The 14,875-nt window shown below is 44.6% G+C and overlaps 1 protein-coding gene across 1 annotated transcript in view; it reads left to right on the top strand.

Moving 5' to 3' along the window:
- Positions 1-204: 204 nt before the first annotated feature.
- Positions 205-14,875, top strand: part of LOC147427717 (Transducin/WD40 repeat-like superfamily protein) — a 127,190-nt gene continuing 112,519 nt past the window's right edge. The window contains exons 1-2 of the mRNA XM_086496711.1: positions 205-340; positions 715-814. Coding sequence (XP_086352837.1) covers positions 233-340; positions 715-814 — 208 coding nt within the window. The 5' untranslated portion in view covers positions 205-232. The remainder of the gene's footprint in view (positions 341-714; positions 815-14,875) is intronic.

The following is a 14,875-nucleotide window of genomic DNA, read 5'->3' as shown; positions in this document are numbered from 1 at the left end:
TGTCCAAACTCTTTCCTTTTTGCAACTCTCCATAGAAAGATAATGCCTCTAATAGTGAACTCATTGTTGGTGAAACTAAAGGATAGATCTCCGGTGTCAAAAAGACTAAACTGTAGAGGAACCCATCTCAAATTGATACGAGGGTATTTTGGGAAATTTCGAAATTTCAGGGGTATTTTGGGAATTTTGATTATATTACAAAAATTGCACACACTGCAATATCGAAGCGCAAATGGCGAGGGAGGCCAAACTGTCGAGGACTCTTGACGGCCATACACGCGCCGTGCTCTGCTGCCACGCCCCCCTCTCTCATCCGGACCTTCTCGCTACATCTGCCCAGGTACTCTCTCTGCAAGAACGAAGGTTTTCCTTCGACTGAATTTTGTAATGGATGGTGGAACTAGAAAGGATGCGTTTGGGATACTTGAGCTTCAAGATAGGTGGGCTTTTTCCAAATTTCAATTTGCCCACTAAGTTAAAGTCATTTTTGACCACTCGAGGAGTGTAGGACAGTAGGTCTACAGGCATTTTCAGGGATGGGTAATAATTAGTCAATAACATGTGAAGCTGACGGCTTGATAGTTTGGATGCTCATCGTGAGCCTGTAAGTTGCATTTCCATTTAAAGATGGCTTTTGGCTTTGTCTAGATAAATGTTTAGAATCTCAAGGAGTATAGCATAGTTTGATATGCTCGCCAATGTGGTATTTTCCAGGATGGGACAGTTAGCCTTTACGACTTGCGAAACAAGGAGAATGTGCAGCGGTATGAATGCTTTGGAGGTGAAGCTGTTTCATCAGTTTGCTTCACACCAGGTTTGGATCTTTCAGCTTGAAAATTAGGCTGAACAGTAAGGTTTCATTATCATGGATGTTTTGTGTAAATTTTTAAATAGAAGAAGTAAAGAAGAACTGCCTGAAAGCCCTATTTAGACAATTATGTTCAGGGGACAAAGCAGAAAAAGGGATTGGAGGCGCTCAAACATTTCTGATTCCAACACTGGCCAGGGATTTTGTCCGAGTAGAGGCTCACAGACGTGAGCCCTCTTCTCTCGATAGAAGTCTTCTTGCAACAAAATAAGATGAAACAAGACAACCGAAAGGAGAAAGTCATTGCCTGTCAGATATCAGAGGCTAGAATCAGATCCAGGCTCAGATTTCTTGCGAGGAAAATAATTCTAGCTGATGTATCACAAGGATAGACAATCTTTAAGGCCTATTCTTCTGTAGAGTGTATCCTCCTCCATCTGCGACATCGAGCTCATCAGCACACCTTGAGAGCCATATTGTAATGGGGCCAACCTCAGTTTCCCCTTGCTCAGCAATTTGCACACCACATTGGTGCAGTGCAGTGGATAGAGACTGAGGGGTGCCATCGCTTGCCCATTCTCTTTTCAATAGACCATTATGGCGGCAACCTCAGACAATGAGAGCATGGTCACAGTCTGCAGCAATCCAAGGCTTTATGTTGCCCTGGAGACTGCTTTTCGTCTTGGTACACAGCTGCATGCTCTTCTGTCTTAGGCCAGCTGCTATGGCCACTTCCACGAGATTTTGATGCTTTGTGTTAGTTACTTGGACCCCATGCTCTAGGCCAAGCGACCTCAACATTAGCTAAATGTATACCTTTGTGGTTTTCGAGTGTAGTATTACTGCTAGTTGCTATGGATTTGCACATTGTCAATGGAATGTCAATGGTTTGCATCACATCAATGATCCAAGAAGGTATCTGCTTCGACATGCAGGAGCACAAGCTTTGTGCTGACAGCTATAGAGTTGTGGGAAGCTATTGCCCTGTAAATCAGTGATTCTCACATGTTTTGGGAGAATGTTGTCAGTGACTACCAGTCTAGGTGAGGTATATGCATATCTATGGGATCTCATTGGCGACATTGTTTGCATCATTATTGCACATTAGGTCGAGGCATGGCAATGTGGGTATCCATACATATTGAGGACACTTTGGTGGGCATTTCGTGTGTATATGCTTTAACCACAACTCGTGCTGGGGCTTCGTTAGGGAGCAGATTGTTTATGTATTGCGTACTATGGATTCCTGGATTGTGGGTAGAGATTTCAATAATTTGGAGAGTTACCTGTCTTTTCATCCATTGCTTGAGATGCTGGGAATAGATTTCTCTTTGTGGTTTCTGGTGTGGATGCATGGCATGTACCAACCTCGGCTTGCACTCACTATGCACTATTCACCCACATGCACACACCCTTGCACACTCCCCCCGCCCCCCCCCCCCACCCCCCCTCCTCTCTCTCTCTCTCTCTCTCTCTCTCTCTCTCTCTCCCCCCCCCCCCCCCCCCCCCCCCTCTCTCTCTCTCTCTCTCTCTCTCTCCCCCCCCCCCGTCGACTAGATCTTTAAGGTCTCTTGGGATAGTTTCCTATGACGCTAAAACTCTCTTCTTTTTCTTCCTCTCTCTCTCTCTCTCTCTCTCTCTCTCTCTCTCTCTCTCTCTCTCTCTCTCTCGTGTGAGTCTCTCGCACACAGCGAAAACACACTTACCTACCCTCCCCACCGCCAGTAGGAGGCAGCTCAAGACCAGCTTGAGGTGCCCTAGGATAGGCCAGTTAAGCAGCCTTTAGACTCTTTGGAGATCTGTCACAAAGCGATGACGTGGCTACCGACAGCAGAAACCCTAATTTCTGCCAGAAACCCTAAAATTCCTGCAAACCCTAATTTCTGGAAACCCTAACCCTAACTGCTGGCTGAAACCCTAATGTGGCTGGAAACACACAGGCGGCTGAAATGCCACGTGACAGCAGTACGGCACTTCCGGATATTGTGGCGGAAATTGCGGGACTGAAAAGCAGCCCAAGGGGCGACGCAATTTGCACACACACAGAGAGAGAGAGAGAGAGAGAGAGAGAGAGAGAGAGAGAGAGAGAGAGAGAGAGAGAGAGAGATTGACTGCTTTATTTTTGCTCTCTTGAGAGAGAGAGAGGGAAATTGCTTTTGATTTTTAAGCTTTTGGGGCTCTGCTTTTGGGCATCCCTTGTAATCTTTAAATACGCGGATTAGGGCTCACTCTGCAGAGCATTTGGACGCAGAGTCTGAGAGTGAAACCCTAACCGCTCTTTGTACTTTGACATTGATTTAATACCGAAAGGGGCACCAGTCTTTGGGGCCAATATCTCTAGGCACGGAACTCCGCCGGGCTAGTGCAAATCTATTGTGATCTGTGAATTGTTTTGAAGTGGTTATTTGGTGCTTTGGTGATTGATTCTTGACTTGGAGTGTCCAAGTCTGTTATAGTGGTATCAGAGCACGACCGATTTCTCTTGTACGGGAAATCCGATCCCCAAATTTTTTTCCGCGGCACCTATGGCTTCACGCAAGGATCAGTCGACTCCCTCTGCATTTGGAGATGCGAGCAGGGATCGCAACGAAGATTCCGGCAGAGAGTATGGCCCGCCTCGGCAAACCCAGGCGGAGCGACGAGAGATGGAGCGTCGTCAATTGATCGACGACGCAACAAAGATGATGCTCAATTTTGCGAAGGACCCAAAATTTGCAAAGTATATGAGCGAGACTTCTATTCAGGAAGTGCATGAGCAGTGGCAGAAAACCACTACACCACCCCCGAAACCCGCTCTCAAGAAACCTTCTGCTCACAAGAAATATTCAGAGAAGGAATTAGAAGAGGTGGTTGATGCACGAACTGCTCAGTTTTCTGACGCACAAAGGAAAGCCAAAAAGCACGGCAAAAAGCAAAAGAGAGGCACTGACTTCCCAGGTTATTTGGGTCGTCAGTCGACATTTGACAAAGCAAAGAAACAAAAGAAGCGCGTTCACTCTGAAGGAGTACCCAGTTCTTCTTTTTCTTCTTTTGACAGTTCTTCTAGCTCTTCAGATTCGAGCGAAGAAGACAGAAAAGGTAAAAAGCGAAGCAAGAAGTAACGCTTCGGAAAGGGCAAGAAAAAGGCAAAGAAGGCTAAATCTCGCCCAGAGATTGACAGTTCTACGGAGGACTCGTCTACAGACAGCTCAGATTCCGATGAAGGAAACTTTTATGCGAACAAGAAGATTTTTTATAAAGCCAACCAGTATGACTTTCTGGAAGATAAAAGCAAGAAAAGTCCGAGAGTTTAAGGAAGGTGGACACTCCATTAAATTTGATACTTTTACAGGATACTCAGATGCTTCGAAGGCTTTGTCTTTTATACATCAGTTTGACATTGCTTTCGCGGGAGGACGCTACCCAGAGCACTCCAAGATTTGGAGAGCTGCCTCTTACTTTAAGGGGAATGCTCGCACTTGGTGGTCCACGATTCTTCTAAACAAGACTGCGCCAGTTAAATGGCTGAAATTTAAGAAGCTTGTTATTTCTTCTTGGTTGACGCAAGAGTATGAACGAGATATACGATCTGCTTGGAACCATCTTCGGATGACCAAGAAAGATACAATCAATGCTTACTGTGAAAGATTCTAGAGCTCTTTTCTACCCGCCTCTTCATTCAAGAAGATCTCGTTCAGAGAACAGATTGAGCGGTTCACCTTGGGTCTACCTACAGAGATCCGAGATCACTGCTTGGAACAGAAGTCAACTTCTATTCAGGAGTTGATGAGTCATGCGAAGCGAGGCTTTGCCATTGACTCTGGTAGTGTGACCTTCCCCACAGATGAGGCCATGACACAACGAGCGGAACGGACTTCTGGGAATGAAAGTAGAAAGAAAAAGAGCAACCCAGAGAAATAGGATGCACGACCCAAGCTTACTCCTCAGGGGCGAGCTCGATTCATCAAGGAGGGGAAGTGCTTTGGATGCGGGGAACATGGACATATCTCCGCAAAGTGCCCTAAAAAGGCACAGAAAGAACAGAATGATAAGGATGACGACATGCCTGAGAGTTCGAGAGCAGCTGAGGAACATGGACGAAAAGGCAAGATGAAAACAGGACTGGTTCCAGATTGTGTGGGTACCGATTCCGACACCATGGACGAGAGTATAGAACTTTGCCGAGCTTGGGGCAGAGTGAAAGATCAAGAGGCCCTGATCTTCTTCGATGGAGGAGCCAAAGCCAACTTCATTTCACCGGAATTGGCGACGCGGCTCGAGATCACTCCCGATCGGATGGGACCACTTGCGGAAGCAGTTCTAGCGGCACCCGGCAGGGACGTAGCCATTACACCTGTCATTGGCAAACTTCGGTTGCATTGTCAGGGGTATTTGGGGCATGAGGACTTCTTCATAATGCCTTTGGACTCTGGAGGGTTGTGATGTTCTCTTAGGGATTCCCTGGTACCACAAGAACAACGTCGTGGTCGATTATCGGGCGAGAAAAGTGACTTTGAATACAGAGAAGGGCAGAACCATTGTACTTGATATTAAACTAAAGGGCGAGTCTGTCCCTATTGTATCGGCTTCGGCCGTTTCAAAATTAATGAAATCCAGTCTGTTTGTTTACTCGATCTTTATGAAAGAATTGAGCGATAAGGATAGGACAAATATGTCTAAACTTGATAAAGAACGCCAAGATTTTCTCTCCACTCACGCCGATTGCTTCTCAGAGGGCCTACCAGGCGAGTTACCACCTGCTCGTCCTGAAGATCACACCATCGAACCGGCCACCTTACCGTGTGAGCCGAGCACAGAATGAAGAGATTATGAACCAAGTGAAAGACCTCTTGGAAAAGGGTCTTGTCCAGCCTAGTACTTCACCGTATTGCTCTCCAGTGTTGTTGGTTTTGAAGAAAGACGGATCTTGGAGAATGTGCATCGATTATAGAGCTCTCAACAAAATCACCATCAAGAACAGATTTCCGATTCCTAGGATCGATGATATACTCGACAGGTTACACGGATCCTCATGCTTTAGCAGGATTGACCTGAAGAGTGGATATCATCAGATCCGAATCGCGCCGGGAGACGTCTACAAGAAAGCCTTTCGGACTACTTTTGGATTATTTGAGTTTTTGGTGATGCCTTTTGGCTTCACCAATGCTCCTGCGACATTTAACCGGATGATGGACATGATTTTTCGAGAGTACAGGCTATTTGTTGGCACTTTCTATGACACCATCATTGTTTTCTCCAAGAATGAGGCAGAACAGAGAGATCATTTGCTTCAGGTCTTTCATGCATTACGAGATCACAAGTTAGTGATTAATGCAAAGAAAAGTGAATTTTTCCTACCAGAGATACACATTTTGGGACACATTGTCTTAGCAGCAGCAGGGTGCAAATGGATCCGGCCAAGATAGAGACTATACGTGATTGGACCGATTTGAAGAATGTCCATGAAGTTAGAAGCTTCTTGGGACTGTGTTCATACTACAGGCGGTTCATACGAAAGTTTGCAGAGGTTGCTTTCCCTTTGCATATCTTGACACAGAAAGGAGTCCCTTTCTCGTGGGGATCCACAGAGGTGATTGCCTTTTAGACATTGAAAGAGAAATTGACTAGGGACCAATTTTGACTTTGTCGAACTTACAGAAGTCATTTGAAGTATATTGTGATGCTTGTGGTTGTAGTCTGGGTGCGGTCTTGATGCAAGAACGCCATGTCATTGCTTACGAGAGCCGTTTGTTCTCTAGGCCGGAGGTGACAACTCAGATTTATGAGAAAGAGCTTTTGGCGGTTATCCATGCTCTTACTCAGTGGCGGCATTACCTACTCAGAGCGGATCGTACTGTCTTTACAGACCATCAGAGTTTGCGCTACTTCCTGTCACAGAAGCAGCTTTCGGAAAAGCAGATGCGGTGGGCGAACATCTTGTCACAGTTTCACTTCCAGATTTTCCATGTGCAGGGAGAAAAGAATGTGGTGGCAGATGCTTTGTCTCGGAAGTCGTTGGTTCTGGCTATTTCCACGATACATCATAGGAGCTTCGAGGATATGGTCGATCAGTATGTCACAGATACAGATTTTGCAGATATTTTCACACGGATATGGGATGGGGAGACAGTAGCAGGATACTCCATTCGGGAAGGCTACTTGATGAGAAAAACCATGTTGTGCGTTACACAGCCGTTTAGGGAAAAGGTTATGAGTGAATGTCACTGTCCACCTTTTACGGGTCACCGCGGCATTGCTACCACCATGAAGGGGGTAGAGAGATACTTCTTTTGGCCGAGACTCAAAAAGGATGTGGAAAATTTTGTGCGCAGTTGCTTAGTATGCCAGAAGGTCAAGTTTGACAGGCATAAGGCACAGGGATTGTTACAGCCTTTACCCATACCCACCCGCCCCTGGGAAAGTATTGTAATGGATTTCATTTTTGATTTCCCGAGAACACAGAGTGGTCACGATGGTATCTGGACTGTTATTGACAGATTTAGCAAACAGGCTCATTTTATTCCAGTGAAGAAAATAGTCAAGCCGTATCACTTAGCGAGACTGTTTGTGGCCCTGATCTTCAGATTACATGGCATGCCTGAGACGATTGTCTCCGATAGAGAACCCATATTTACGAGTTTGTTTGGGAAGGCAATTTGGGAGAACATTGGTACGCGGTTGCAGTTCTCGTCATCGTTCCACCCGCAGACCGATGGGCAATCTAAGACTTATATCTTCGATCAGTAGACTCAATGGGAACAGTACTTACCTTTGGTGGCTACAATAACACGATACACTCTTCGACAGGGAAGGCGCCATTTGAGATTGTTGAAGGTGCTGCGAAGGTTCCACCCTTCCTAAGCACGAACGATAAGATCTTTGAAGCGGATGAATATACGCGAGATTTGGATACGGCTTTTGCCAAGGTTCGCGAGACTTTGCAGAAGTCTCAAGAACGACAGAAAAAGGCATCGGATCGCCATCGTCACGACTTGAAATTGAAGGAGGATGATTGGGTGCTCTTACGTTTTGAGAAGGCATGCCTAAGAAAGAAAAAGGGAAAGGATAGGCTTTTTCCAAAGCTCAGTATGCGATACTACGGACCTTTCCAGATCACCGAAAAGATAAATAATGTGTCCTTTTGATTGAAACTGCCAGATACTTGGAGGATTCACAATGCATTCCATGTGAGTCTCTTGAAACCTTTTAAAGGTGATGTGCCTGATGATGGGGAGCCTGATGAGCAACCCGAAGTGTAAGAAAACGAGGAGATCCTTGTTCTTGAACAGATTTTGGCACATAAGGATACGAAGAATAAAGGTAAAGTCCGAAGGCGGTTCTTGGTTAAGTTCAAGAACTATCCTGCATTGGATGCGAAGTGGATGGAGGAGGACCTAGCAGATACCTCTCAGATAGTGAAACTTTACCTCGATGCTTTTGGTTTAGCATAGTCTATTCCAAACGGAACCCAGAATTCAGCTTGGCCGGAGATCTGGAGCAATGGGATGCACAAGAGGGGAGTCACTCCGCTCCTTTGTCAACAGATGCCTTGATTTAGATACTAGAGTCACTGATGTCTCTTTGAGCTTCAGGGATACTGAAAGCTGACAGTATTCCTTTAATGAAATGGAATTCTTGATTATGATATTGATTTGTTTTTGACTTCTTTTGAATGCAGGATCTGATAGATGAAATGATTGCAGCATTTTGGTCTGATTGATCTCGAATAGACATGGTTCCAATAGGGGTTAGTCAATCGGACATCGATGAGGCCCCGATTGGACCTAGATGCGATTGCTAGCCACATTGCCGATAAATCATGGTCTAAGATCCAAATTGATGTTGAATGTCATGTGATGTCGTGTGATGTGACTGTCGATTTGGTACATGTGCTAGATGTGTGTTCCTAGTACGTAGGTACTAACAGTCAATGTCTGCTAAGACAGTTTATGGCTTCTGTTGATTTTGCAGGCGTAATCGCGGTCGATTACAATGCTTTCAAGAGGGGGGTATGTCACAAAGTGATGACGTGACTATCGACAACAGAAACCCTAAAATTCCTGCAAACCCTAATTTCTGCCAGAAACCTAATTTGCAGAAACCCTAATTTCTGGAAACCCTAACCCTAACTGCTGGCTGAAACCCTAATGTGGCTGGAAACCTTAACACAGGCGGCTGAAATGCCGAGAGAGAGAGAGAGAGAGAGAGAGAGAGAGAGAGAGAGAGAGAGAGAGAGAGAGAGAGAGAGAGAGATTGACTGCTTTATTTTTACTCTCTTGAGAGAGAGAGAGAGGGAAATTGCTTTTGATTTTTAAGCTTTTGGGGCTCTGCTTTTGGGCATCCCTTGTAATCTTTAAATACGCGGATTAGGGCTCACTCTGCAGCGCATCTGGACGTAGAGTCTGAGAGTGAAACCTGAACCGCTCTTTGTACTTTGACATTTTTTTAATACATAAAGAAATACCGAAAGGGACGCAAGTCTTTGGGGCCAATATCTCTAGGCACGGAACTCCGCCGAGCCAATGCAAATCTATTGTGATCTGTGAATTGTTTTGAAGTGGTTATTTGGTGCTGTTGTGATTGATTCTTGTCTTGGATTGTCCAAGTCTGTTACAAGATCCAACCGCAGGTGTCTTACAGCAGGCACTATTGGGGGTAAGGAGGAGAGAGAGCCTCTTCAGTTGGCTGAGGAGTTTGACTATTCAGCAGGTTTTGCATCACCAACATATGTCCCGATATCCATGATCTTGCTTGCCCATTTGTTTTTGTATAGTCCATGGAGATTTTTTTTTTTTTTTTTGATAAATGGGCCACTATGCATCGACATGTTTTTCCTCTAGGCAACTACAGGATGCCAGATCTTCCTTGATAGAGAGAGAGTCCCTATGATCAGATTCAAAGTACAGGTTTTACATGGACGAGGGAGTTGTTTCTGATATCCTCCAAGAGCAAGCGATGGTTGAGGCCAACTATTATATGGATATTAGACAAATTGCAGATTTGTTTGAGAGAGAGTTTAGTGATGGCTCGGGGAAGTTGGTTTGGTCAGAGAGATGTGTATCTTGGTACCTTCCCTTGGCTTTTGTGGTGGATGACAAATGGGTCTCTCCTACCTCTCTTATAGTTTGGTTGTGCTGTAGATCTGCATCCTTGTTAAGGGTACAGCATCCAGAGATGATGGAATGGATGCGGGTGATTTTGGAGGCACGGCAAGGGGTTTTACCATCCCTTAGCTTCAGTTGTAACAATGTTAGACTTTCTAAATGATTAATTTATTTATGAGGAAATAATTATCTCAGTAGTTGTGTGCACATCAGAATATATCTAGCAGTTGTGGGGCCTCAGGTGCGCCCAAATTTGGCGAGAGCACCTCAGAGAGACCCTAGCAGAAAATACCTTGAAGCCCTAGTGATTGGGAAATTGGGACTTCAATAAAGGGGTAGATAGTAGCCTCAGATTTCAGGCTCAGAACATTACGCGCGCCAATGCAAGCATATGAATGAGATGGGGTCCTTAGAACAATAACCCTAAGGCTTGAATTATTTTACGGCCTGAGAATAAGTCATTTGTTCTGGGGAGCAGCCAATGCTGTACTGGGGAGCAACTAACATTTCATTGGTTGCATCTATGTGTGCGTGTGGTTCAATTTGCACATTTCATTATTAGTTTATGAACTTTTAAATGTGAAAGTTGAAAGGTTTTTAAGTTAGCAAGTGTGCCAAGTGGCACACTTACCAATGCAAACTAGCTCTCCCACTCTCACTCTCACCCTCTCTCTCTTCCTAGCGCCCCCTCTTCTTGCTGGCTTGATAAGAGCACCCCCTCCCCCATTTCTCAGTGTTGGCAGTGCTCCTAGCTCCCCTAATGTGAGCGTGCTCTACGCACTGGAGCCCTCCATGGAAGCTTGAGAGCAGCCCCTTGCGACATATGTGGTGGCCTCGTGCTCCCATTGTCTAGAACAAGGGTTCGCACAGCCATAGCCAGCTCTTGGTGAAGATTCGTCGCGAGAAGTTGCGGTGGCTGTAATTTCTCTGTTTTCAGCCCCTAATCACCTCGATTAGGACTGTTTTCAGCGGAGCAGTAATAGAATTTCCCTCCTCTCTACCTACCCTATGCCTACACAAGTTTAGGGGCGATTCCATCACGAAGGCGGCCTCTGTTTCGGCGTAGGAGTGCGCAAAGGTAAGAATTTCAGGTTATGTGCATAAAATTATAGCAAGCATGCTTGTGTGCATTTTGCTTGTTTCTCTCTTTAGTTCAATGAATGAATGATTGCGCATGAAGGGCCACACATAGCGGAAGATAGACTCTCCATTGTGAGAGCTTCCGACAAGCTTTTTGGAAGGTAGACTCTCTTGGTGAGAGCTTCCAACAAAGCTTGCAGAAGAGGGGAACTCCTCTTAGCAGAAAGAGAGTGGAAACGCTCTCTTAGTCAATAGTCAAAACAGAACCAAGACGGAATAGAGGACGGGCTATTGCCCGGCTCCTGTGCTTGTAAAGATTCTTTCTTAGTAATAAAGATAATCTCTTTATTGGGGGGGGGGACCAACCCATCTTCTAGTCCCCAATGAAGTGTCAAGCTCTCTCTCTGTCTCTCTCTAATTCTCTTGAGTATTTGAAGTACAATTAAAAGTCAGTTTACGCTTCCGTATTTTTGTGACAGTGGCATTATAGCAAGGTCATCTCTCTCTTTCTTAAGGGATTGACGACTCTTGGCAGACTGCAGAAATGGAAGGACGTGAGATAGAGTTCTCTAACCTTCAAGAGCATGTGGAAGAGTTGCAAAAGGATCTCTCCCATCTAGAAGTCCATAAGATTCTCCATTCCCTCGAGAAAGGGAAGGAGAAAGTGCACATGGGGTTGGGAGAAATCCCGCAGAACCCAAAGACGCAAGAACCAAAGAAAGATCCTTTAATTGGAACCTCCCGCACGTACGAGAGGCAGAGGAAACCTCCAGAACGTCATGTGCGGTTTAATCCAAAGGTTCAAGAGCAGGATCCTCCTGATTCTCCTCAGTTTTCTTTCATGAAGGATCTGGACGACATAGTCGGTCTAGAAGACATGTTTCTTGACGATCCGTCGCAGCAGGAAGTACATTCAAGGGAAAGGACTCCTGTTCACAAGGAGTCTAAGCATAGAAAGAAGAGCACCATAAGAGGAAGCACCACAAGCAGAAAACATTCAAGTAAGGTGACAAAGATGTAAAAGTCAACACCTACAATGGACAGCGTGATAATGACAAAGCTTTGGCTTTCATCCGCCAATTTGAAGTTGCATCTACAGAAGGGGACTTTAAAGAAAGGTCCAAGCTTCTCCATGTTAGCATGTACCTTAAAGGCACCGCCAACAGTTGGTGGTTAACCCTGATCCTAGAAAAACGCAAACCCTAAGATTGGACTGCTTTCAAGGAGTCTACGCACAGTTCCTTCCTCCAGATTATGAGGAAGAAGTAAAGAAAGAATGGGATCGACTCTCACAGTCAGAGAACGAACTGTTCCACGCTATGTGGATAGGTTCTGGGACATTCTCTTGAAAGTCACTCTATTCAAGAAGATTGAAGATTCAGAGAAGATGTGCAAGTTTGAAGCAGGATTGCATGAAGTCTTGCAAAAGGCTATGAAGCTTTACCCTTGAGGTAATTTGCAGATACTTATGGAATCAGCTTGCATAGCTGATGGAATACATCACAAGGGTACTCCTAGGAAGATAGAGCAAAGCACCTATCATGCCAAGGAGAAGGCTCTCCATGAACAATCTACCTCTACTTCTTCCTCTCAAAAGAAGAAAAGAACTGCCTCTGATGTAGAAGCAAAGCCAAATCAGCCCAAGAAAGGGAAATATCTCTCTCTTGCTGAATTGAGAACCTACATCAGCGAAGGAAGATGCTTCAAGTGTTGACAAATTGGACATATGAAGGGTGATTGCCCTACCAAAATCCCGCAACCACCTTCTTCCAATGGAGTCCCAGATGTACAGGGGAATACAACCAAGGATGGAAAAGAAAGAGCTCCTATCAAAGCATGGGGTAGCATCAACTACCAACTGGCTCTTATTCTGTTTGATCTTGGCAGTACATACAATTTCATCTCTACAAAACTAGCCGATGACCTGAATTTACAGCCCAATCGTTTTGGAGTTTCTATTCAAGCACAATCTGCTTTCAAAGGGAAGAATTAGGGAAACTGAATTTAAAGGTCGACAACTATAAAGATCAAGACTCTTTCTTACTAGTTTCACTTGAAGGGTGTGATGTCATCTTGGGAATGCCTTGGCACTACAAGATGCATCCCATTCCTGACTATGTTCAGAAAACTTTATCCTTTGATCATAAAGGAAAGCAATATCTTGTACTTACGGATGTAGGTGATTGGCGTATCCCCATCGCCAATCACATTGCAATCAAGAAAGTAATGAAAAAGTGTGTTTTAGTGTACTTAATTTTTGAGAGAGAGAGAGATGTGTCTGCTTCACAACCTTCTTCCTCTTTAGAGCAAAAAGGAATTAAGTTATTAGAAAGTTTTGAAGATTGTTTTGCAGATGAACTTCCAAAAGTACTCCCACCTTCTCGACCTGAGGATCATACAATTGATTTGATCTCAGGAAGTTCTCCTCCAAATCAGTCCCCTTATCGCGTTAAATCCTCAAGCAGGTTAACGAACTTTTGGAGAAGGGCTTAATAAGGCCTAGTATCTCTCCATATTGTTCACCTGTCTTGCTAGTACAAAAAAAGGATGGCATATTTCGCATGTGCATAGACTATAGATCTTTAAACAAGATCACAATCAAGAATCAATTCCCAATCCCTTGGATTGATGACATTCTTGATAAGTTACAAGGAGCAAGTTTCTTTAGTCGTATAGACTTGAAGAGCGGGTATCATCAAATCCGCATAGCTCCTCAGGATGTGCATAAGACTTCATTTAGAACAACCTTCGGGTTGTATGAATTCTTAGTGATGCCTTTTGGACTCACTAATGCACCAGCCACATTCAACAGAATGATGGATAGAATCTTCCACTCATATAGAAGATTTACAGGAGTTATCTTCGATGACGTCTTAATCTTCTCAGAGACAGAAGAAGTACACTATAAGCATCTCGCATTAGTGTTCAAAGGATTACGCAAACACAAATTATTTGTGAATGCTAAGGAAAGTGACTTCTTTCTAAAAGAAATTCACTACTTGAGCCATATAGTATCTCACAACCAGGTGAGAATGGACCCTGATAAGATTCAAGCAGTTGTAGAATGGCCTACGCCAACTACAATACATGACGTACGAAGTTTTCTCGGCTTCTGTTCCTATTATCGGTGTTTCATTCGAGCCTTTGCCACCATAGCAGGTCCTCTCCATGATCTGACAAAGAAGAGGATTCCATTCCATTGGGGGCCTGGGCAAAAACAAGCTTTTGAAAAGCTTAAGTATCTACTTAGTCATGGACCTGTTCTCACCGTCCCTGATCTTCGCAAACCTTTCGAGGTGTACTGCGATGCATCTGGAGATTGTGTAGGAACAGTTTTAAACCGAGGGTCACGCCATAGCTTACGAAAGTCGGCGCCTTAAAGATGCAGAGTTGCATGCTTCCATTTATGAGAAAGAGCTAATGGCAGTAATTCATGCTCTTTCCACTTGGAAACATTATCTCTTAGGAGTTGATTTTATAATCAAGACAGATCATCAGAGTCTTCGCTACTTTCTCACACAGAGAAAGTTATCCGAAAGGCAGATGAGATGGGCCAACTTTCTTTCAATGTTCCATTTACAGATTTTACACACTTCAAGAACAAAGAATGGGGTTGCAGATGCTCTCTCCAGGCGTCCAAAGATCAATGCAATGACAACAATTTATCATGAGGAACTAGAATCTCTGAGTGAGATGTATCCTCAAGATCCAGACTTCGCTACAATTTGGGTAGATCTTCAAGCTGGTCACTCAAGGCCACTTTATTCCATTAGGGATAATACGCTATATCGTCAACAAGCAATATGTATAGCTCAGCCCTTACGACAGAAGGTGATGGATGAAGCACACAATTCTCCTTATGTCGGGCATCCGGGAATTGCTGCTACCACCAGTGCCCTCGAAA

The sequence above is a fragment of the Adiantum capillus-veneris genome, chromosome 23 (assembly GCF_014529385.1).
Source record: "Adiantum capillus-veneris isolate H3 chromosome 23, ASM1452938v2, whole genome shotgun sequence".
NCBI lineage: Eukaryota > Viridiplantae > Streptophyta > Polypodiopsida > Polypodiales > Pteridaceae > Adiantum > Adiantum capillus-veneris.
This window is presented reverse-complemented; position numbering and strand designations above follow the sequence as displayed.